At 47.4% G+C, this 22,036-nt stretch overlaps 1 protein-coding gene across 1 annotated transcript in view; it reads left to right on the top strand.

Moving 5' to 3' along the window:
• Window positions 1-22,036, top strand: part of LOC100753683 (kelch-like protein 3) — a 114,637-nt gene that overhangs the window by 67,328 nt on the left and 25,273 nt on the right. Inside the window, exons 6-8 of the mRNA XM_027409730.2 lie at window positions 185-294; window positions 14,906-15,022; window positions 17,253-17,402. Coding sequence (XP_027265531.1) covers window positions 185-294; window positions 14,906-15,022; window positions 17,253-17,402 — 377 coding nt within the window. The remainder of the gene's footprint in view (window positions 1-184; window positions 295-14,905; window positions 15,023-17,252; window positions 17,403-22,036) is intronic.

The following is a 22,036-nucleotide window of genomic DNA, read 5'->3' as shown; positions in this document are numbered from 1 at the left end:
CAGGGCAGGATAACACAGGGTGACACATGTCTTCACTTCTGAATTAAAAGGCTGCTCCCCCCACAGCCAGGATGCTGTCTTTCTCTCTGTCTCTCCCTGGTCCTCCAGCTTTCTCCTCAGCTTCTACCCTGCTGCGGCGTTGCTCGTTGGTCTAATGTTGTCTTAACTTCTTGTCTTGGAGCAGAGCAGCACTTCCCGGAGGTGATGCTGGGGGAAGAGTTTCTGAGCTTAAGTCTGGACCAGGTGTGCAGCTTGATATCCAGCGACAAGCTGACTGTCTCTTCAGAAGAGAAGGTACTGTGCCCTCTGGTAAAAAGAGAATCTTACTTTAAAAATCCCTTTAAACTGAAAAAGAAAATGGAAGGGCCTTTACATTCTGAGTCCCTTAAAGAGGTGACAGGGATGCCGATGACAAGAAGCTTCTACTGACCCGGCACGCAGATCACCGTGCCCAGCACTTAAGTCCTCTGCTGTCTTTTCCTTCTTTCCACCTTCACTGTAGCCCAGATCTTCTTAGTCCACCCACTATTCAAGTGTCAGGCCCTTTCCTGAGGAAATATCCAAGGAGAAATACACACAGAGGAGTTTATATCGTGGATGATTTTGTTGGATGGTGTGTGTCTAGAGGTAAAACTTGCAAGTCACTGTTTTCCTAGGAAAGTTTGGTTGGAAGAGCAGTTGCGTTTGGAACTATGGGTCCTGGGCCCCCAGGACATCCATCAGGTGACTGGCACAGCAAAGTAGATTCTGCCCTGGCTGGGGGAGGGCTCAGCTGCCATTACTACCATAGACACACCCTTCAATGAGAAGTGTCTCCAGGCAGGCTGCAGGCTTCTTCCTGCTGTAGCCCCAGAAGCCAGGTGGACACTTGTCCTTTTTGCTAAGCCTGTTGATTATCCTGGCTGGATTTTTGCTGCCAGATTAACACAACTGAAAGATATGAACTGTGCGCTAGTTTATGCCAACTCGACACAAGCTAGAGTCATCTGAGAGGAGGGAGCCTCAACTGGGAAAATGCTTCCATAAGATCTGGCTGTGGGCAAGCCTGTAGCACAGCATTTTCTTAATTAGTGATTGATGGGGGTGGGCCCAGCATGTTGTAGGTGGGGTCACCCCTGGGTTGGTGGTCCTGGGTTCTATAAAAAGACAGACTGAGCAAGCTATGAGGAGCAAGCCAGTAAGCAGAGTCCTCTATGCCTCTGCATTAGTTCCTGCCTCCAAGTTCCTGCCCTGTTTCAGTTCCTGCCTTGGTGTCCCTCAGTGGGCTGTGATTCAGGGTATGTAAGCCTTTGTTTATTTAAAACATTTCCTCCAAAACTTGCTTTTGGGGCATGGCTTTCTAGAATCCCGCCAGTGTACCCTGATCAGAAAGCACAGTGAGTCTGTTTGCTGTGGCAGGGTGGGAGGCTTGGGTGGGCTGTTAGGGGGGTGGAGGCGTCACCAACCCTGAAAACCACCAGGGCTTGGGATTCAGGTGAGCCTGGGCCCAGTCTCTGCTTGCTGCCTGTGTAACTCTGGGAAATCTCCTTAAATATAAAATAATAATAATGCCAAGAGCAGTACCTCCCTCTGAGAGTTGGCATGAGCATTAGAAGGACAGATAAAAAAATCAAAAGAAAACAAAAAACCCCAGCACTGTTCACCCCATGCACAGTAAGCTCCATTTGCCAGCACAGCTCTGAGCACAAAAGGAAGAAGACATTTTATTCTGGAGCCAAACATGAGTAGCTGTGGCCCAGGAACGCAGACACAGGTTGCCCCAAATACTGTGTTCTAACAGGGGAATTTATTGAAGTCTTTAAAGATATATATATATATATATATATATATATATATATATATACAGAACAAAGAAAGCCATCAGTCAACACACTTTTCAAATGCATTGCTGGGAACATCAGGTAGGCAGGTGTCAGGAAGGCGAGAGAACTTCTGCTGGAGGCCCCAGATGCTAATGGATGACATCCTTGGCCTTGGGTTGCTGGACACTAAAGGTCTCCAGAAGAATTTACCCAAGAGTCGCAAGGATTACACACAGAGGTGGGCACAAAGTGGCTGGTTTTGTTTGCTTTTAAGATTGATTTATTTGATGTGATGGGTGTTTTGCCCATTTGCATGTCTGTGTACCATGTGCAGGCAATGCCCTTGGAGGCCAGCAAGGGTAATGGGTTCACTGGAACTGGAGTTATAGATGGTTTTGAGTCACCATGTGGGTGCTGGGAAGCCAACCTTGGTCCTCTGGAAAAGCAGCTGGTGTTCTTAATTGTGGAGCCATCTCTCCAGCTCCAATAAATGGCTACTTAAGAGGCTAAGCTAGCCCAAGATAATTTGGCTCTTCATCTGCAATGTTTCATCCTTTCCCTAATCACCGAAGATTTAGTCAGTCAGCCTGGAGAATAGCCAATGGTTCAGTCAGGGACTGCTTACCTTCTAGGCACTCCAGCTAACGCCATGCGATTACCACAGTTCTGTATTTTGGGGTTAACAATAATGCAACCGACATGACCAAGTCATGATGATGTTAAAGTGTGTTCTTGTGGAATGAGGTGGCTGGGTGGTCAACATGACAGACTGCTAAGGTGAGCACCCAAGGCAGAGGAACATGAACTTAGTGTCTCTCATTACCTCATGTCCTTTGGGGTGAGTCACTCTTTTTAAAGTAGAGTTTAGAATGTGCCTATGTATGTTCACACTGATGAAATTCTGCCTGCGAACCATTCCTGGAAATTGTGAGGACCTTCAATTTTAGGGGACACCTTTTCTAGAGTGAATTGTGATGGTTGATTTGATGGTCTACTTGAATAGATCAGGAAGTGCCTGTGGTGTTAGTGTGATACACCCTTGGGTGTGTCTGTGAGGTTTCCCCCGGGAGAAATAACTGAGAGGATGGCCGTTGTCATCCCTGTGGGCTGGGTCCCAGGCTGAACAAAAGGGGGATGGGAAAGGCTGAGTGCCATCGTTTGTCACTCTCTGCTTCCTGTCCCGTGGAGCTGTGAACCAGCAGCCTTCCCCTCTCCACCATGATGGGCTGTGCCCTCAAACTGTGGCCAAATGAATCTTTTCCCCTTAAATAGATGCTCGTCAGATATTTTGTTGCACTAATGAAGAAAGTAGTCAATTCAGAAAATTGGTATTAAGAAAACTTGTCATTGTTGCAATAAAGCTGGCATTGGGTTGCTGGGGCTTTGCAACTAGTCTGCATGGGGAGTGTGAAAGACTTTACTGCTCCATGCTGGCATACCCCTGGAACACTGTGAGCTAAGGCCAGTGGGCCATGCGGGCCACTCTCTCGGGGGTTTAGAAAAACCAGAGTGATGCCTAACGTGTGGGCAATAAAAACTGTGCTCAAGAAATTTTAGGGAGCAAAAGGACTGCATCAGGAACCAGGTTGTAAGAAATTCACGGTCCATTCTGGCAAAGAATCTGGCTGCTTTTTGCCTGTGTCCTGGCCATGTGAGTGAGACTAAGTTCACAAGAAATGGACAGAGTTGTGGGGAGGAGGCGAAAACATTCAGGCTGTGGCATGGCGGCTGCTTGCTGCTTTTAATTAGCTCTACAGTGTGTGTGTGTGTGTGTGCGCGCGCGCGCACATACATGTATGAGAGAGAGAGAGAGAGGGAGAGAGAGAGAGAGAGCAGAAATATGTGAAAGATGTGTAGCTTGCTGAGGAAAGGAATAGAGCGCAGCTAAACACGTAGACAGCACAGACAAAGGCAGGTGTGGGCACAGCAGCTCTGTTGAAAACATGAGTGTAATTTAGGACATGCCTCCCACACTTTGCAACTGGGGGAGTAGAAAATTGCCTTAAGAGCAGTACCCCACCCACTGGAGGCTTCAGGATATAATAGTAAAAATGCATTTGAAAACAACAACAACAAAAGTCAGAAACAGAATGCCCGAACCAAGACAGCCCAATCAAGCAGGGCCACCTGAAGAGGCATTTCACAGGGTCAGCACCAGAGGCACACGGACTATACAGCTGTTGTCCTCGGGGCCAGGGGACCTCATGAGCAGATTGATATTCACATGGTGCTGATCTTGGAGACATCCAAGGTGTCAATGTGAGGAAAGTCCCAGGGCCAGGGCACCTCCAGCAGGACCAGATTCCTCACAGTGGGAGCACCTGAGAAGACTTGGAATGAGAGCTGAGGGCAAGCCCAAGTTGCAATGAGTATCCCCAACTGGAGACGCCAGAAAATTAGAGCATTGGATGCAGGAAGCCACAGATACCCACTGGAGCTGACCCTAGAGAGAGGCCACAGCCGTAGCAGGCAACAGAGTTGCAAGGTAGGGGCTGCTCACATCAGAGAGCCTAAAGCAGCTGTCTTTTCCCTGCTGGGTTTTGCTTTTCTCTGGTCCCAGCCTCTTTACTAGCCTCCTGTTCCTCTCTTTTGGGATGGGATTGTTTACTCTATGACTTTATATTTTGGATGACATGAGACTCTTGGGGCCATGGATGGAAAGCTGTGGTTTAAAGTGGTTATGTTTGCGTGTCAATTGACAAGGGGGTAGGCTGGTGATGGTAAACTTGGGTTGTTAAATGGTTTAAGAAACACCTAGTCCCAGGGCATTAGTGAGGCAAATATTTGGGTGTGTCTGGGAGGGGTTTTCCCAGGGAGGATTAGTTGAGTGGGAAGACACACCCTGAATGTGGATGGCATCTCCCTGTGGGCTAGGATCCAGATTGAGTATGAAGGGGAGGAGGGAATGCCGGCCAAGTACCAGGATTCTTTTCTCTCTGCTTCTGGGTCCATGAGGATGCAAGCAAGGAGCTTCAGGCTCCTGCCATGGCAACTTCAAGCTGCTCCTACTGCCGTGCCTTCCCCGACGTGACAGACTTACTCTCAAACCATGAGCCAGATAGGTTAACTCTCCACTAACTCGTTCGTTTTTTTTTTTTTCTTTCAAGGATGTGGCCACAGCAACATGACAAGTTACTAACACAAATGCTATCTATTCCTTTAATTGCTTTAGTATATTTAAGAGTGAGGCTTATCAAAAAGGAGAGTTTGGGGGCTCAGTAGTTAAGAACACTAGCTGGATTTTTTTTTCCCCTGAGTACTGGGTTTTGTTCCTGGCACCCACATGGTGGCTCACAACCATCTGTGACACCAGCTTGAAGGAGTTTGGTGTCCTCTTCTAGCCTCTGCAGGCACCAGGCACATAAGGGGTTACAGATACACACGCAGGTAAAGCACCCATGCACAGAATGTTTTTTTTTTTTTTTTTTTTTTTAAGTAGGATTTAAAAAAATAGCTGCATTTTCTTATTAACTGCACCCTCTCTGACAAGGTCTTACTGTGTGACCCTGGTTGGCCTGGAGTAAACCAGGCTGGTCTGAAACTGAGAGATGCACACGTATGTTTGCAGGTCAGAAGCAGGCATTGGATCCCCCGAAACTGGAGTTAAAATGGTAGTGAGCTGCCACGAGGGGGCTGAGAAACCAACCGAGGTCTTCCGCAAGAGCAGCAAGTGCTCTTAACCACTGAGCCATCTTTCCAGCCCCTAAACTCAGGGTTTTGTTTTTCTTAGTAGATCAAATACTGCTTGCTAGAAGCCAAATAGCTCAAAAACTCGTGACGAGTGTTTGCCATCTGAATGTCGGTCCTTTGTGCTTTGGAAATTGTGCCCCAGATTTTATGATTCCTACTTCCTGTAATTACACTGGATATGATAAGTGATCTCTGGCACACACAATAGCTTTTCCTTTCAATTTTGTTTCATAGTTTTTTTTTTTAATGTATTTGAAGTAATGTTAGGGATCTTAAGTTGAAATTCAACTGGGCGTGTAATTCAGAACCTGGGCTTGCCTAAACCCACCCTTAGACTGTCGTGTTAGCTACTCTTGACACTCACTCTTTTGCCTGTAGCTCAGAGGTCCTTGTGAATGTATTATAAAGTACAGCCGGGTTGCAGACATCAGCTGAGGAGGTGGGTGTCTCACTGTTAGTGGCCAGTATATGCAACATCGAGAGAAGCTCACTTCTTCAGAGCTGGGAAGTCGCTAAAATAGGCAGCTTCTGTCCTGCCAGAAAGTGTCCACCACGTGGTCAGAGGTGTGGGCTGCTCTCTAGAGTGATGCCAGGCTCCTGAGAGACAATGAAAATATTTTCTGAGTAAGAGACCAGAAGACACCTTCCCAGGCTCAGCATTTTCGTCTGTACAAGTGGGTAGTGATGGTGCAGGATTTACCCTGCAGCGGTGTCCCTGGGAGAGGAGTGAAGCATGCATGGAATTGCCTAGAGCGCAGAAAATACTGATTACTGGAAGATTCTATCCTTGCCACTGTTAGGAGTCCCGCTGTGATTCCCAGCTTGCCCACTGGTAGCTTTAGGGTGCTGACTCAGGGGATGCTCTCTGAATACCCACACTGGTTTGGCTTATGGGTGTGATGTGGAGTTCAGACTCCCGGAGGCCTGCCAAGGGCACTACAGCGTTCTCTGCTGCACTGTGCACAGTTCCTGACTCCCTGTGGATGCTTGGCTCTTGTTCCCAGTAGGACTGAGGGAGGCAGTCTGAGAATGGACCTGCTGGCTGGACTCATTGCAGTACTTCCTCAGAGAAAAGAGGAGGCATGTGGGGGTGGGGGTGGGGGTGGGGGTGGAGGTGGGTGGGGTGGGGGTGGGGGTGGTGGATGTGCCAGGGCAGGGTACTAGCGGCAGATGGATATTCGCTTCTCTTGTTTCTTTTTTCATTTGGTTTTTGTTTTAAAAATTCTTGCTGCTTGGGGCTAGAGAGACAGCTTAGTGGGTAAAGTGCTCTTGTCCAGGCATGCATTCAGATATCAAAACACCTGTATTGGAGCTGGGCTGGGCATAGCAGTGGGTGTTTATAACCCTGGTGCTGAGGAGATGAGAGACTGGAAGATCCCAGGAGCTCACTGGTTGGGAATCCTAGGTGAAGCTGGGATTCCTGTTTCCTGTCTCTAGAAATAAGGTATCGAGTAACAGGAGATAACCAGTGTTGTCTTTTCACGCCTATAGGTTCATGCACAAGTGAACATACTCCTACGCATGTACGCATGTGCACACCACACACACCACACACACACACACAGACAGACACACACACACCACACACACACACACACCATCCTCACACACACACACCACACACACACACACACCACACTCACAACACACACACACACACCACACACACACACACAGACATACACACACACACCACACACACACACCACACACACAACACACACCCCATACCACACACACACACCATTCACACACACACACACACACACCACACTCACACACACACACACACACCACACCACAACACACACACACACACACACACACACACACACAGACATACACACACACCACACACACACACACCACACACACAACACACACCCCATACCACACACACACACCATTCCACACACACACACCACACACCACACTCACAACACACACACACACCACACACACACACACACACAGACATACACACACACCACACTCACAACACACACACACACACACACACACACACACAGACATACACACACACCACACACACACACACCACACACACAACACACACCCCATACCACACACACACACCATTCCACACACACACACCACACACCACACTCACAACACACACACACACACACACACACACACACACACACACACACACACACACACGTGCTGTTCCTTGAGATAAGACAAATAGAGCCGGCAGAATCATACAGTATCACTAGTTCCTTGGGTAGACTTCCCATATGTACCCTCCGGGGTTTTACACAGTGGGTATAGTGGGTCAAGTCTAAGCCTGTAAGTAGATGGTTGCTTGTTTATTGCATTCCGTCCTGAGAGGCTCTGGCACAAACTCCTGGGAGACCCATAGAAGGGTCTATGTAGCACACTCCAAGTTGTAGTGCTGTTTGCCATGGTGTTGCTGTGGGCTCAGCAAGTCAGTGGGTGTATCTGAATCTCAGCTTCCTTCAGCTCAGTTATTCCACGCCATCTCATGAAACATGATTGTGTTGGCTGCATCTGTGTCAGCTTGACACAAGCTGGAGTCGTCTGGGAAGAGGGAACCTCAGCTGAGGAAATGCCCCACCATATTGGCCCGTGGGCAAGTCTGTGGGGTATAATCTTGCTTGGTGACTGATGTGGGATGGTCCAGGGACTGATGTGGTGCCTAAGGCACCTGATTGATCGAATAAAAAGCAGGGGAGGAGGTATAGGCAGGACTTCTGGGCAGAGTGAGTAAGTGGGAGAAGGAATTTAGGCTTGGAGAAGAAAGAAAAAGAGTCACCAGGGACCAGCTGACCAGACGTAGAGGAAGCAGGGAAATAGGACATACAGAATGAGAGAAAAGTAAAGAGCCCCGGGTAAAGCATAGATGAATAGAAGCCTTAGGTTAGATTACGTTAAAAGCCCAAGCCAAGGCTGAGCATTCATAACAATAAATCTCTGTGTCTTTATTTGGGAGCTAGTTGGCAGCCCAAAGAAAATTCCAACTATCACCCCACCCCCTGCCACTTCCCCAAGCCCCCACTCTCCCGCCATCCCCCCTACCAAAGAATGGGCCTCGATTCCAGTCAGTAAGTGGCTGGTTATCCCCATAACAGACTTGCCCTGATTTGGTCAGTGGACGCATCTTGCCTGGTCACACATTTGCCTATGTCCGGCAACCAGGATGTGTGGTGTCTTTAACCACAGAGTTTTACCATCTAGTTCTCATGGGCAACCAGCAGCAGTAGCAATTGTCTGTATTGTTTTAGGGACTTCATGACCAACAGCTGGTAGGGAGGTAGTTAGTTCAAGGCTACACTGAGCTACACGAAATTGATCCAGTCCTAAAGAGAAACAGCTCACACAAAGGTGATCTCAGCACTTGGGATCACATACCTTTAGTCCCAGGACTCATGAGAGGTATTTAAGACAGGAACAGGGTCTCAGAGCTGGCACTCATTGTCTAGCCACATCGAGGATAGGAAGGCATTGATTCTCCAGCTACGCTGAGGAGAGGCAGCAGTCAGAGGGTTGGTGGAGAGCTCGTGGAGACAGGATCAGCCCTTTCAACCTGAACTAGAGGTAAAAGCTAGTGGCCGGCTGCTTTGCTTTTCTGATCTTCAGCTTGAAGCTTGAACCCCAATATCAGTCTCTGGGTCTTTTATTTCTCCTGTTACAGTTTCCAGTTTCTGGCTATTATGAAGAAAGGTGCTATGAACATAGTGGAGCAAGTGTCCTTGTGTTAGAATGGAGAGTCCTTTGGGTATATGCCCAAGAATAGTATAGCTGAGTCTTGAGGTGGATTGATTCCCAATTTTCTGAGAAAATTGATGTTGATTTCCAAAGTGTCTGCACAAATTTTCACTCCCACCAGCAGTGGAGGAGTGTCCTTCTTGCCAGCATAAGCTGCCACTTGTGTTTTTGATCTTAGCCATTTTGATAGGTGTAAGATGGAATCTCAGAGTTGTTTTCATTTGCAGGAAATTAATCTTGAATTACCGATGGGGCAGAGTGACTTTTTAGGGTTGCATATTGCCTTCATATCAGAAAAACAGTAAAGGAAAAGCAAGGGAAACAATCAAGAGGGCCTCAGGACCTGGGAGGCTGCCAACACCCACAGTTATCCACACCAGCTTTACCACCGAGTTAAGGAGGGGGCAAGAGTTCACCTCCGAGGGGTAGATGTTTGCACAGACATGGAAAGAACATTCTCCACACCATTTCCTTGCTCTCTCTACCTCATGGTGTATTGTCAGTTAGCTTTGTAGGGTGCCCAGGAATCCTGGTACATTCTACACAATGCTTTAGGTTGACTTTTGAGAGACAAAATTAATACATATTGATGATTACAAAGTGGAGTCATAGATAGGTTAATAACTGGTAGTTTATTAGGGTAAAATACTCACGCAAGGGAACCAGTGACCAGGTTTGCACCTGAGCAGGATGGACCCAGAAATGCTTTTCAGTCAGCTCAGACAAGGGAGAGAGAGCCGAGTACTCGCCTCACTGCTTCTTAGACCCCTTGACTATGCCTAAGTGGGCGTGGTCAGCGGTACCTCTAATCAGGGTTTCTCCCTACAATACATTGCTTTAAAAAGTCTTCAAAATGGTTTATTGGGAATGGGAGAATTAATTTTCACCAGCAACAAGCATTTTAATTGGTTATCCAATACTAAGTGGTCAGCTGGATGTCACATACATACAAGCAACGCTAAATGGATAAAGTAGATTGTGTATGTGTGTGTATGCATATATATATGTGTGTGTACATATGTATATATGTATAGTGTACATACACACACACAGGACATGCATTTGAGAGGGAGAGGGGTACGGAAGGGTTTGGATGGAGGAAAGGGAATGGGGAAATGAAGTAAATATATTTTAATTTAAAAAAAATCAAGAAAAGAAACAAAACCCCAATTAAAAAAGTGTGCAGCAGACTTGGCAAATGCCCTTGCCCCTGTCCCTCCCCTGGGCTGATGTCCCAGGACAGTGTAGGTCTATAATTAGTATTACAGGCTTAAGAACTTGGCTCCCAGCTCTGCAGCTGGCACAGGGTTCTTAGCGACTCAAGACTGAGATGCACTATTTGCACAGCACTCAAACTTGGGGTTCAGGGTTCGAGGTGAGTTTGCATCTGGGTCTCCTCCCTGGAGCTTGCTAACTTGTTACTCTCCAAGGCTGTTTGATCATCTCTAAAACACAAACTGTCACATCTCCTTTGGAAGTTTCCTGTGGATTAAATGAGGTTATGCTTGTAAGAAGTCCTTGATCAAAATCCTCAGGTCCTGATTAAACAATCAGGGCCATGGGTGGGGACCTAGGTTTTTTCTTTGGAATCGTTTCATGAGCTTCTCCTCTGGTTCCTGCTGTGGGGTCACTTTACTGGTTTACCATCCCTTCTGTTGCTCTTGAATCCCTCTTATTGATTTTCAAACAACGTTTTGAAAGCTAGCATCAGTGCCCAGGCCTCCAACTTGAAGCATCAGATCCAGTCTGCTTTGGCTGCCTGTGTAACCAGAGTGGGGGTAGGCATTTACCTGGGATGTTTATACCAGAGGACTGAGGGCCCAAAACAATGAAAACTCTGCCTCAATCCTTTTGCATTTCAGCATCCAAGAAAGTGGTCTAGCAGTGTAGGTCAGTGAGGGAATGACCCTGTTTCTTTAAGAGTGAGACCCCAAGTGTGAGCAGCTGTGTTTCATCAGGTAACCCGAGAAAACACTTGTCATTGAGAAAGCATTTCCCTGTCCCATTCCTGAAGCCCTGGACCTCTGTAGATGTTCCTGAGTGCAATCGAGCATACACTCATTCCTGTCAGGAGAAGCGAGTAGCTCAGGCCCTGTGCTGGGCAGCTTCTCATCTCTGCTGCTGGGCAGGAAGCAGTCTGGAGAGTCTGAGTGAGTGTGGCGCTGTTCCAGTGAAATTTTATTTTCAAAACAGGTGCAGGCTGGATTTGGCCTGTGGGCTCTCTGCTCTGCCACACCAGGCTAGTAGACACTTGAGAGGCATCTGAGACTAATGGGAAGAACAAACAGGAAATCACAGCTGGGTCTGAGGGGGACCGCACATCTGCCTCTTTCCAGTTCTGGTTTGGATAAGTCGACAAAGGGTCAAGAGTGTTGAGGCTTATCTTGAGAATTCAGGAGAATGGTGTCTTTGAGGCCTCCATAGGAAGAGCTGTTGGGGACAACTTCAAGTCCCCTCAGGGCTAAAGCTATTTGCTTGCTTATTTGTTTGTTTTCAAGCATAAAGCCCACGTGAAAGAGATGTGTGGTCTTGGGTAGGTGCTGTGGAGGTTGGTGCTGTTACTGGTTGTGGTTTTCACAGCTGAGCAACTGATGGGAGCCGGTTAGGCTGGTCCAGCCAAAGTAAAATATCACAGCATTGGAAGAGAGGTCTTGTGTTTTCACCTTAAAGCAAAGATCAGGCTGGTTGGTGGAGAAGAGTGTGACCCATGAGTCAACTCTACCTACCCAAGGCCTCATAATCTGTTCCTCAGCCAGACTTTGTCACCCAGCCACTTGGTGTCACACTACATGGGGCAAGGGATCAGACGGCAGACTTCTCAGTCCTGTAGGAGTTCACAGTCAGGGGTAGGGAGAGGGGTGGACAGCATGTTCGCCAGCCTTCCCTGCCAGTCTCTGTTCTACCCACCAAGATCCCAGCCCCTCCTTCCCAGCCCGGCTGTCCACATTAGCCTGACCAGGGGTCACGGCCTCCTCCTAGGCTTCCTCTGAGCTCGCTCATCCACCCTTCACTGACAAGAGTGAGTGAGTGAGTGTATGTACCAGGACACACTGCTGGGCCTAAGGGACAAAACTATTGAGTTTACGACTTTTAAGAGATGCAAGGAGGATTTCCAAGATATTCATGTGTTTATGGTTAATTAATATATAACTTATCAATTCAGAAACAAGAAAAATACTGTACACATATACTGCTCATTTTCTTTAGTTCTGCTTTATTCTGTTTTTGAAAACGAAGTTCTTGCCGGGCGTTGGTGGCACACGCCTTTAATCCCAGCACTCGGGAGGCAGAGGCAGGCGGATCTCTGTGAGTTTGAGGCCAGCTTGGTCTCCAGAGTGAGTGCCAGAATAGGCTCCATAGCTACACAGAGAAACCCTGTCTCGAAAAACCAAAATAAAAATAAAAACAAAGTTCTTGGCTGGAGAGATGCTCAGTGGTTAAGAACACTGAGTGCTCTTGCAGAGGACCCAGGTTTGAGTCCCAACACCCAGCTGCTGGCTCACAACTATCTGCAACTCCAGTCCCAGGGGAAGTGATGCCCTCCTCTGCCCTCTGTAGTTACTGAATTTGTCTGGCAAACAAATAAAATAAATCTTAAAAAAAAAATACAGGTTTAATGACCGGTTGCATTAGTGCACATGCCATTAATCCCAGCACTCGGGAGGCAGAGGTGGGAGAATCTCTGTAGTTCAAGGTCTACTCAGGACAGCCAGGACTACACAGAGAGACCCCATCTCAAAAAAACAAAAGCAAGCAAACAAAAAAACTACCCCCCCCTAAAATACAGGTTGTCCTGTTAATGGTAGTAAATTTAGTAAACTTGATCCCTGTCTAAGGTTGTATCTGTCAGGGAGAGTGTTGCATGCTGGGTAAGGAATGTCACCTGTGGCACAACGCTGAGAAGGAATTCTTGTTCCGAGACAACTTTTGATGTTAGTGGTAGAATATTGTTTTAAGGTGTGTGAGCATTTGTTTAACTCTGTGTTACTTTGCCTGTCTAAAACACCTGATCTTTATTAAAGATCTGAACAGCCAATATCAAGGCAGGAGAAAGGAGGGGGGGGGGCTGGCAGGCAGAGAGGATAAATAGGAGAACTGAGGAGATCAAGAGAATGAGAAGGGGAAGGATATCAGGGGTCAGACACCAGCCACCCGGCCACCCGGCCACCCGGCCACCCAGCCACCCACAGAGTAAGAGTAAGATTTACAGAAATAAGAAAACAGGAAAAGCCCAGAGGGAAAAGGTAGACAGGATAATATAAGTTAAGGAAAGCTGGCAAGAAACAAGCCAAGCTAAGGCCAGACATTCATAACTAAGAGTAAGTCTCCGTGTGTGATATATCTGGGAGCTGGGTGGTGGGGCCCCCCCCAAAAAGGCCAAAGAGACAAAAGAATAAGACATCACACCACATTCTCATCCCCTGGCCAGTTGCTGGGGTGGTGTTTGCAGAAACGGTTTTCTTAATTCTGTCATTCTCCTGCACTTGCTAGCCAGAGGTTTTCTTTATGGGCGAGCCCGTCTGCACTTCCAAAAGTGTCCATAAGCTCGTGGATCTGATTTTTATCTACTGTGCTATGATCCATTACTGTATTTTGAAAGTAAGATTGTTTGATGTTAAGATAGAGTTTGAAGAACAGTGAAATATGCATGGTAAGTGTACAGTGTGATTAATTTTAAAGAGGGCATCGGATCCCCGGGAATTATGAATGGTTGTGAGCTGCCATGTAGGTGCTGGGAATTGAACCTGGGTCCTTTGGAAGAACAAGCAATCTTAACTGCTGAGCCATCTCCCCAGCTCAGGTCTTATTCTCTTTAACAGCAGAAACCACTCTCTCAGCAGTGGTCTTCGGGTGCTTCTTACAAGCCCTACTACAATAGTACCACAGCCAACACCTGGGACACAAGCTCTTGCCTGTTCAAGTGAGCTTTTTAGCAAGCTTTCAGTTTAGAAGTATTTTTCTTATCAAAGGCTTTGTGCATATTTCCATTTTTTTATTGGCTTTGCCACATCCCTCCCTCCCTCCCCCAAAGCTATGTTTATTCATTTCAAGACCACTGGTTGGTTCAGCCTCATCAGGTCTGGATTCTGCCAGTCCCTGTGTGCACAATGGTGTGGGGTTTGAATTTGGATTTAACCCCTGTGCAAAAGAAATCCTAGTCTCTCCTCTCCATTCCAGATTCCCCAGCTTTGATTTGAATGAAAGTGAAATCTCTCCTCAGCAGAGAAGTCCCTGGGGGATGTTTTGTTCTCTGGCGTTCTGTGTCTCGCTCATCATCAGAGCCAGCTTTAGGCAGAGGCCAATCTTATTATCTGGAAAATGAGTGAGAGAAGGAAACCAGGCACCCAAGACTTCTGATCCTTTCGGACATTCTTTACATATCTTGTTTTCAGTTACCACTCTGCATCTGTATCCTTCAATGAGCATCAGAACTTACTCTAGTATGAGCCATGATGACTGCACATCTGGGATGGTGGGCTTCTTACTCTACGTGTGTGTCCTCTAGTAGGCCAGCTCGTACTCACGGCCGTTCTACTTTCGCTTTGTCCTAAACATCAAGTCTTAAGATGAAATACCCGTGTGGATGACTGTCAATTTTATTTTCCTCCCAGGTATATGAATTGAGGTAGATGTTTGCATGCATTCTCTTCTCTTCCTAGGTGTTTGAAGCCGTGATTTCATGGATCAATTATGAGAAGGAGACTCGCTTAGACCACATGGCAAAGCTGATGGAGCATGTCCGGCTCCCGCTCTTACCTAGAGATTACCTGGTCCAGGTCAGTGTTTGCATGTTCAGCGTTTGCTGGAGGAGAGCGGGGAGGCAACCCTGGCTGTGTGGTGTGCCTGCAGCGTGTCACGAGTCTGTGTGAATGGAGGGCATCAGGCCCCTGGGTTGAGTGTGAACTGTTGTGAGGACTAAGGACTGTGAGTGTCCGGGCAGGTGGTCAGCACAGAGCCTCTAACATGCTCCGTGTGAGCTGGTTTCTCTTGGAAGGACAGAGAATAAGTGTCATTTCATAATGCCCCGGGGCTCCTCCTCTGCTGTGCTCTTAGGCAGCCTGAGGTCCAGATCAGACTGTGAGAACTGGCTCTTCATAGATGCATAGGGTTCTACGTCTTCCAAGAGAACAAGAAAAATGAAGTATTGTGGGGTGCGCTTGTGTTTTCTCACATATAACAACCCTTTGAGACCTCTTGATTATGGCCCCCTTTTCCCTTTCCATTTTGGGCCTTGAAGCTTGGAGGCTAGGCTTGATCTGGGGTCCTCGGCCAGCAGGAGGGGGTGATGTGGGGTTCCTGGCCGGCACGAGGTGGTCATGATTGAGATCCACGCCCACTTGGCTCTGAAGCACGAACTCCGTGAGCTTCCACCTCTGCAAGCCTCTGTCTTGTTTACACACAGAATGGCTTATTTGGTACAGCAAATTTGTTAGCTTCTCTTGCAAACCTTCCAAATATGTGACTTTAACGTTGCTGAGGCAGTTGGCTGGCCCACAGAGGTTCCTGAGAGAGGCTCACACGCAAGAAGGAGCAGGCCAGCAGTGCCACTCTGCCCTTGTCACTCCCAACCACACTTGACTGCCAGACCCTCAGTTCTCTCATCTGGTCAAAGTAACACCAGCCCCGATAGGGCTGTGTGGGGACAAAAAGAAATGATCCATGTACGGCCCGTGACAGTGTTCAGAGAATGCAAGCTGAAAATTTACATCTGGGGCTACAGGTTCCTTTATCCCATTTGTAAAGTCCCGTGTATGTGCTCCTGATGTTCAGGCCTAAGGGGTCAGTGAAATGCTCTCTGTGTGTCTTCTTGTGTGACACCTTAACCAGGTACTTAGGAGTGTGCCAGAAGCCCCTAGAGTACTGCCACCTGGTGGCCGCATGTCATTCCAACTCACCAGAGTTACCAGTGTTACTGTCACCCTGGAAACTGCCTACTGGAGTGGCCTCCAGCGCAGACTCAGTTTCATAGCCAGGGTGGACGCCCAAGAGACTGGGTTCCACAGAGAGCTAAGGAAGGTCAGATTTGATATGGAGAGAGGGTCAGAGGCAATGCCTGAGAGAGGTTATGTGAACTCTCCTTTAGGAGAGTTTATCAGGCCTCTTGAGGTGAGCTCCTCTAGGAAAGGGTGCTTTGTTAACATTATTTGACCTTGCAACTTAAAGTCGTTTATCCTGATGGTGGTGCATGAGCCAGTGTGAAAACTTTGTTCCGCCCGGCATTCAACAATGTGCAGCCTTTAGGTTTCGCAGTTGCAAACCGTTACTCAGCTTCTACCAGGCATTTTTAAACATCATTCAAAAGGCGTTCACGCTATTCTGTGACAAAGTCGTAGCTTTTTGGGACCGGCTGCCTGAGCACTGCTGCCTGAGCACTGCTGCCTGAGCACTGCTGCCTGAGCATCAGCTGCCTGAGCACTGCTGCCTGAGCACTGCTGCTTTAATCCTAAACCGTTATGATTTGTCCCAAGCTGGTTCCATCTCCTACTGGGAAGGCGAAAGAAACCCAGATCTTGTCTTGGAAAAAGAGGGCTCCGGAGGCGAAGGCCTTGTTTCTTCAATCCCTCTTCTGCCAGCCCCAGAGCTGCCAGAAGATGATGGCCCTGGCCATATGTTCGTTCCTCATGGCCGATGGGGCTAGGAGAGGCTTGGCCAGACCTTCTTAGTACATGACTGGTTTGAGGGCTCTGTGAATCCCGTCTCTCCACTTGAGCTGCTCAGGTTGGAAGCCTTGTAGTGTCCATCGGTGTCTTCCTTGGAGCTATTGAGTCTGTTCCTGTGACACGCCCATCTTATAGACAAGGAGACCGAGGATCAGGGATTCTGTGTGTGGAACAGGGATTAGAAGTGAGACTCTGTGCACTAGTTTGTAACTCTTTGGGTCTTTTTTGGAGTCTGGGGTACAGAAAGGGATAAGTGAGGGTTGGGAATGATGACCCAGCCTGGGGAGAGGCTAGGGAAGTGTGGTCACACTGTGCTAGGGGTTCACCTGTGGACTGCTGTCCCCAGACAGTCGAGGAGGAAGCTCTGATAAAGAATAACAACACCTGTAAGGACTTCCTCATCGAAGCCATGAAGTACCACCTACTGCCCCTCGACCAGAGGCTCTTGATCAAGAACCCTAGGACCAAGCCCCGGACTCCTGTTAGCCTGCCCAAGGTAAGCCCCGGGCCAGCCTCTGCTGGGTGAGACTCAGAAGAGGCCTTCCATGCCCTCCTCAGTTCTTTCTGGCTCAGGGCTGCATTTACGGCCCAAGAGATGGAGTCTGTCTGGCCCTCCTGAATGTGTTAGCACCCCTCTCTGCTGGGTGCTTTGCTTAGAGTTTCAAGGGGGCCACATTGGTATCAAGGAGCTCTGAGCGTAAGGTGGATGTCCCTCTTACTCTTCTTACTCCAGGTCATGCTGGTTGCCGTGTGTGCGGTTCTAAGAGAAGCATAGGGACAGGCGGGCGCACTGCACTGTGGGAGTCAGGACATCCCAGCCTGATGTCTTTCCTCACCCCAGGAAGGGATTTGAAGGGCAGCTAGACTGACAGACAGTGGAGCAGGGCAGGAAGCCTGAGAGAGAACCTATGTAGAAGGAGCTGTGGGGAGGAAGGAGACCCTGAGGTTCAGAGGAGTCAGTGCTCCCGGTACTGAGTGCTCGCTGCTCTCTGTCTTGTCTTCATGCCTCATCTGTGGGATGAGGGATATGGCACTCGTGTGTGCTCCCTAGAGTCTTCAGGCTTTGCAGTCATCTTTCCACTGTCTTAACATACTGATGCGGGTGGGGTGGGTGGGTGAATGGGGGGTGGGGTGGGGGATGGGGGAATGGTCTCAGTCAACCCAGCAGGGAAGGGAGGCAGAATGAGTCACATTAGCCATTGACTACACAGTAGGATGTTACCAAGAAAGTGTTTAGACTCCTACTGTGTCACGATCCTCCTCCTCCTCCTCCTCCTCCTCCTCCTCCTCTTCCTCCTCCTCCTCCTCCCCCTCTTGTCAGCTAACTACTGCCCTCTTCCTTGCCTGCTGTTTCCAAGGTTTCACAGAGCTGGAGAAACAAGTCCTTGCCCAGCACTAACGCCTTGGCTTCTCTTCTGAGACTGGCAGCCCCCAGCACGCTCCCCCACCCCCCACCAACCCACATCCCTCTGGATCATACAGGACATGGTAGATGCAGTCTGCTCATAGTCACAAACGCTTCACCTAGTTTGAAGCAGCTTGATGTTTATGACGTTCTTGTCTTAGTTAAGGTTACCATTGCTGTGATGAAACACCATGTCCAACTACAGTGTTTGTCCCTGAAGGGAGTCAGGACAGGAACTCAAGCAGGCCAGGAGCCTGGAGGCAGGAGCTGATGCAGAGGCCATGGAGGGGAGCTGCTCACTGGCTTGTTCCTCATGGCTTGCTCAACTGCTTTCTTAGAGAACCCAGGACCACCAGCTCAGGAATGACATCACTCACAATGGGCTGCCCCCCTTCCCATCAATCACTAATTGGGCTTTGCCTATAGCCCAATCTTACAGAGGCATTTTCTCAATTGAGATTCCCTCCTCTCAAATGACTCCAGCCTTGTCAAGGTGACATGAACTATCAAGCACAGGTGTGTATTATGTAAAAGTCTCCACAACCCTGAACACTGGTCATTGTAGAACCCGAGTTCTATAAAGGAAACTGAGGTTACAGAAGTTCAATGACTTGTCCAAGTGTCAGCACAGCCATTGTGGTGACCCACTGGTGCAATTGGGCCATTCTCGTCCAGGTCCGCTCTGAATCACAACTACAATCACACTGATCTTGTGCAAAGCTGAGCGTGTGTTTGCTGGCTGAGTTTGCCACCCCATGTCCACTTAGAAGGCGCAAGACCAGGGTTAGAGATTCCGTCTTCCTGGCCATCTGCCTTACTGTCCCTCAATGTCTTTTGTTGTGTTGAAACATTAAACTGAAACTCATTTTTTATTTTATTACATTTAATTATTCTCTCTCTCTCTCTCTTTCTCTCTCTCTCTCTCTCTCTCTCTCTCTCTCTCTCTCTCTCTCTCTCTCTCTCCTCCTCCTCCTCCTCCTCCTGTTTGTCTCTGTGTTTGTGTATGCGCTTGCATGTGTGTGTGTGGACAACTGGTGGGAGTCCATTCTCTTCTTCCAAGATGTGGGACCCTGGGATTGAACTCCAGCTGTTAAACTTGGTGGCAAGTACCTTTAGCTACCGAGGTATCTTGCATTTTTGAAATGAAGAAATTTATCTCTCTTTAATTATAGAAGCATAAATTTATTGCAGATTAATAAGAATGCACACAATTTAGAAGTGAAGTAAAAGTTACTCTGGCTAATGGCCCTGCTGAGTTTTCTTTCAGGAGACATCTCTGTACATTTATTCATGAATAACTGAAAATGTGCATTTGTACATATGTAGGATCTTCTGAACAGACGGAAATGTGTCTCTCAGCCGCCACTTAACCAAATGCTACCGACTGCTTTTACTCTCACAAACATGGGTGAAGTCAGCATTTGAACTGTATGGGGCACACAGTGCTTGGTGTAGTCTGGGCCATGTGTACATCACAGTCCTCAACTGATAGTCTTTGAAATAATTTCTAGTTTTTTTGTACTGCAGGCATATCTGTGTTAAGTATTTTTTATTAAATGACATATTTTTGTTGTGTCTCTTTACTTGAGTGATACTGATCTTGGTTTCATGTCATTATTTGTATTTCTTTTGGGGGGAAGTCTCTGTTTATGTCCTTTGCCCCTGTCTCTAACAGATTATTTTTATTGGTAGATCTTAAGGGCATTTTCTATATTGAATGCATTAGGCCTTTGTATGTGTGCATTTTCTTAGTTTGCAGTTTCCTTTTAAGCTGTTTATGATATTTTCTCCCAGCCCATGCTTGTCTTTTCATTTTCTCAGAAGTATCTTTGGAAGACTGGGATTTATAAAAATTAGTTCTTTCAGTTGACAAGAAAATTTTGTGTATGCTGATCATGTACATTATTTTAAAGTATGTATACATTATAGGATGCCCAAACTGAGCAAGCCAACTTGTATTATGACCACATACACTTATTTTTTACTGCAAGAACATTTAAATTTTACCCTGAATGATTTTCAACAATGTAACATTTTATTAACCATGGGCACCACACTGCAGAGCAGAGCTCTGGAACTAGCCTTTCTACAGGTAACAGAAGCTTTGTACCCTTCAATTAACAGCTCTTTAACCCCTTCTTTCCCCCTCTTGCTGTAACACTGTAACTCTGTGTCTGAGTTTGCCTGTTTTGGACTATGCGTGCAGGTGGGAGCTGTCCTTCTGTGCCTAGGTTATCTTAGTGTTAAGCCCTCTGGCTTCAAGCATGTTGCAAATGACAAGATTTCCTTCCTTTTTCAGGCCTAATACTATTCTGCCATGTTGTGTCCACTTTCTGTTTGTCCCATCACGGCACATGGGCTGAGGCTGTGGCTTAGCCACAGTGGACAAGGCTGTAGTCAACATCACATTGACGGTGTCTTCTTGACAAATTGGTTTTATGTTCTTTGGATATGTGGTAGTGAGATGGCTGGATCATATGTCAGAACTATTTTTAACTTTCTGGGAGCCTCCACACTGTCTTCCAAAGTATGCTTGGAATAGCAGGTGCCTGGAGGTTTCAAATTTTTCCCGTTGTGATTTATTTTGAGTTTAGGCTGAAAACAAGCAACCCCTTCTGCTAACTCACACTTTTTTTTTCCTGTTTGAAGCCTCACATTTAAACCTATGGCTCCTCTCCAGGGGTTTAAAGACATGTTATATGAAGAGAGGATCACGTTTCATTTGTTCTGTGTATGAATACATGTGTGTAGCATGCCATTGCCCCTTTAGCTGTAAGTAGTTGACTGCACATGTCCTGGGCTGTTTCTGGGTTTATACCTTTCTGGGTTTATACTCTGCATCTTGCATCTTCTGTCTGCCCTATAGAGGTCACATTGCCTCGCTCTCGGACTGTAAGTCCCGAGGCACCACCAATGCCTCAGTTTTGTTCTTGGCCATGGTTTCTGCTAATTTCAGAGTCGTCTCATATTCCGTGGGTTGGAGTCCATCTCTAGGTCAATGGGGATCATCTGACAGTCCTGCCCTGCTTATTAGGCTCAGTGACCTCTCTCAGTGATGTTTTCCTATGTTTCTCAGTGTCCACCTATGGCCTTTGCCTGCCTGTTGTCAGATTTATTTATGGACATTTTTGTTTTGATGCAATTATAAATGTTCTTTCTCTTCTGGCAGTACTGGTAATGGATCCCAGGGCTTCTACCACTTAGTTACAGAATTGATGCTGACCATTTATACAACAATGTTTTATCTAAAATCTGACTTTTGATAGTTTATCACTCGTATGTGGAAATACAGTTGATGGAGAAGGGTATTCACTGGAGAAGGTTATTCAATGGCTGTGTTGGTGATGTAAATGTTGGTCTATAAAGAACAAGGGTGTTGGTTTCAGGAGCACATGTGTACCTCAGGTTGAGGCTTTGCAACTATTTAGGGTTCCCCTCTGCAGTGCACACCCAAGGTTGAGGCTTTGAAACTATTTAGGGTTCCTCTCTGCAGTGTGCACCCCAGGTTGAGGCTCTGATAACTATTTAGGGTTCCTCTCTGCAGTGTGTACCCCAGGTTGAGACTTTGAAACTATTTAGGGTTCCCCTCTGCAGTGTGCACCCCAGGTTGAGGCTCTGACAGCTATTTAGGGTTCCTCTCTGCAGTGTTGTTCTGCACTAAGCCATGTGCTCTGTGGCAGCAGGCATTATTCACGGTGTCCTTGGCACACAGCCCAGATGCTGGC

The sequence above is a fragment of the Cricetulus griseus genome, chromosome 3, assembly GCF_003668045.3.
Source record: "Cricetulus griseus strain 17A/GY chromosome 3, alternate assembly CriGri-PICRH-1.0, whole genome shotgun sequence".
In the NCBI taxonomy this organism is placed as follows: domain Eukaryota; kingdom Metazoa; phylum Chordata; class Mammalia; order Rodentia; family Cricetidae; genus Cricetulus; species Cricetulus griseus.
The sequence above is the reverse complement of the archived record's forward strand: the minus strand, read 5'-3'. Positions and strand labels throughout refer to the sequence as shown.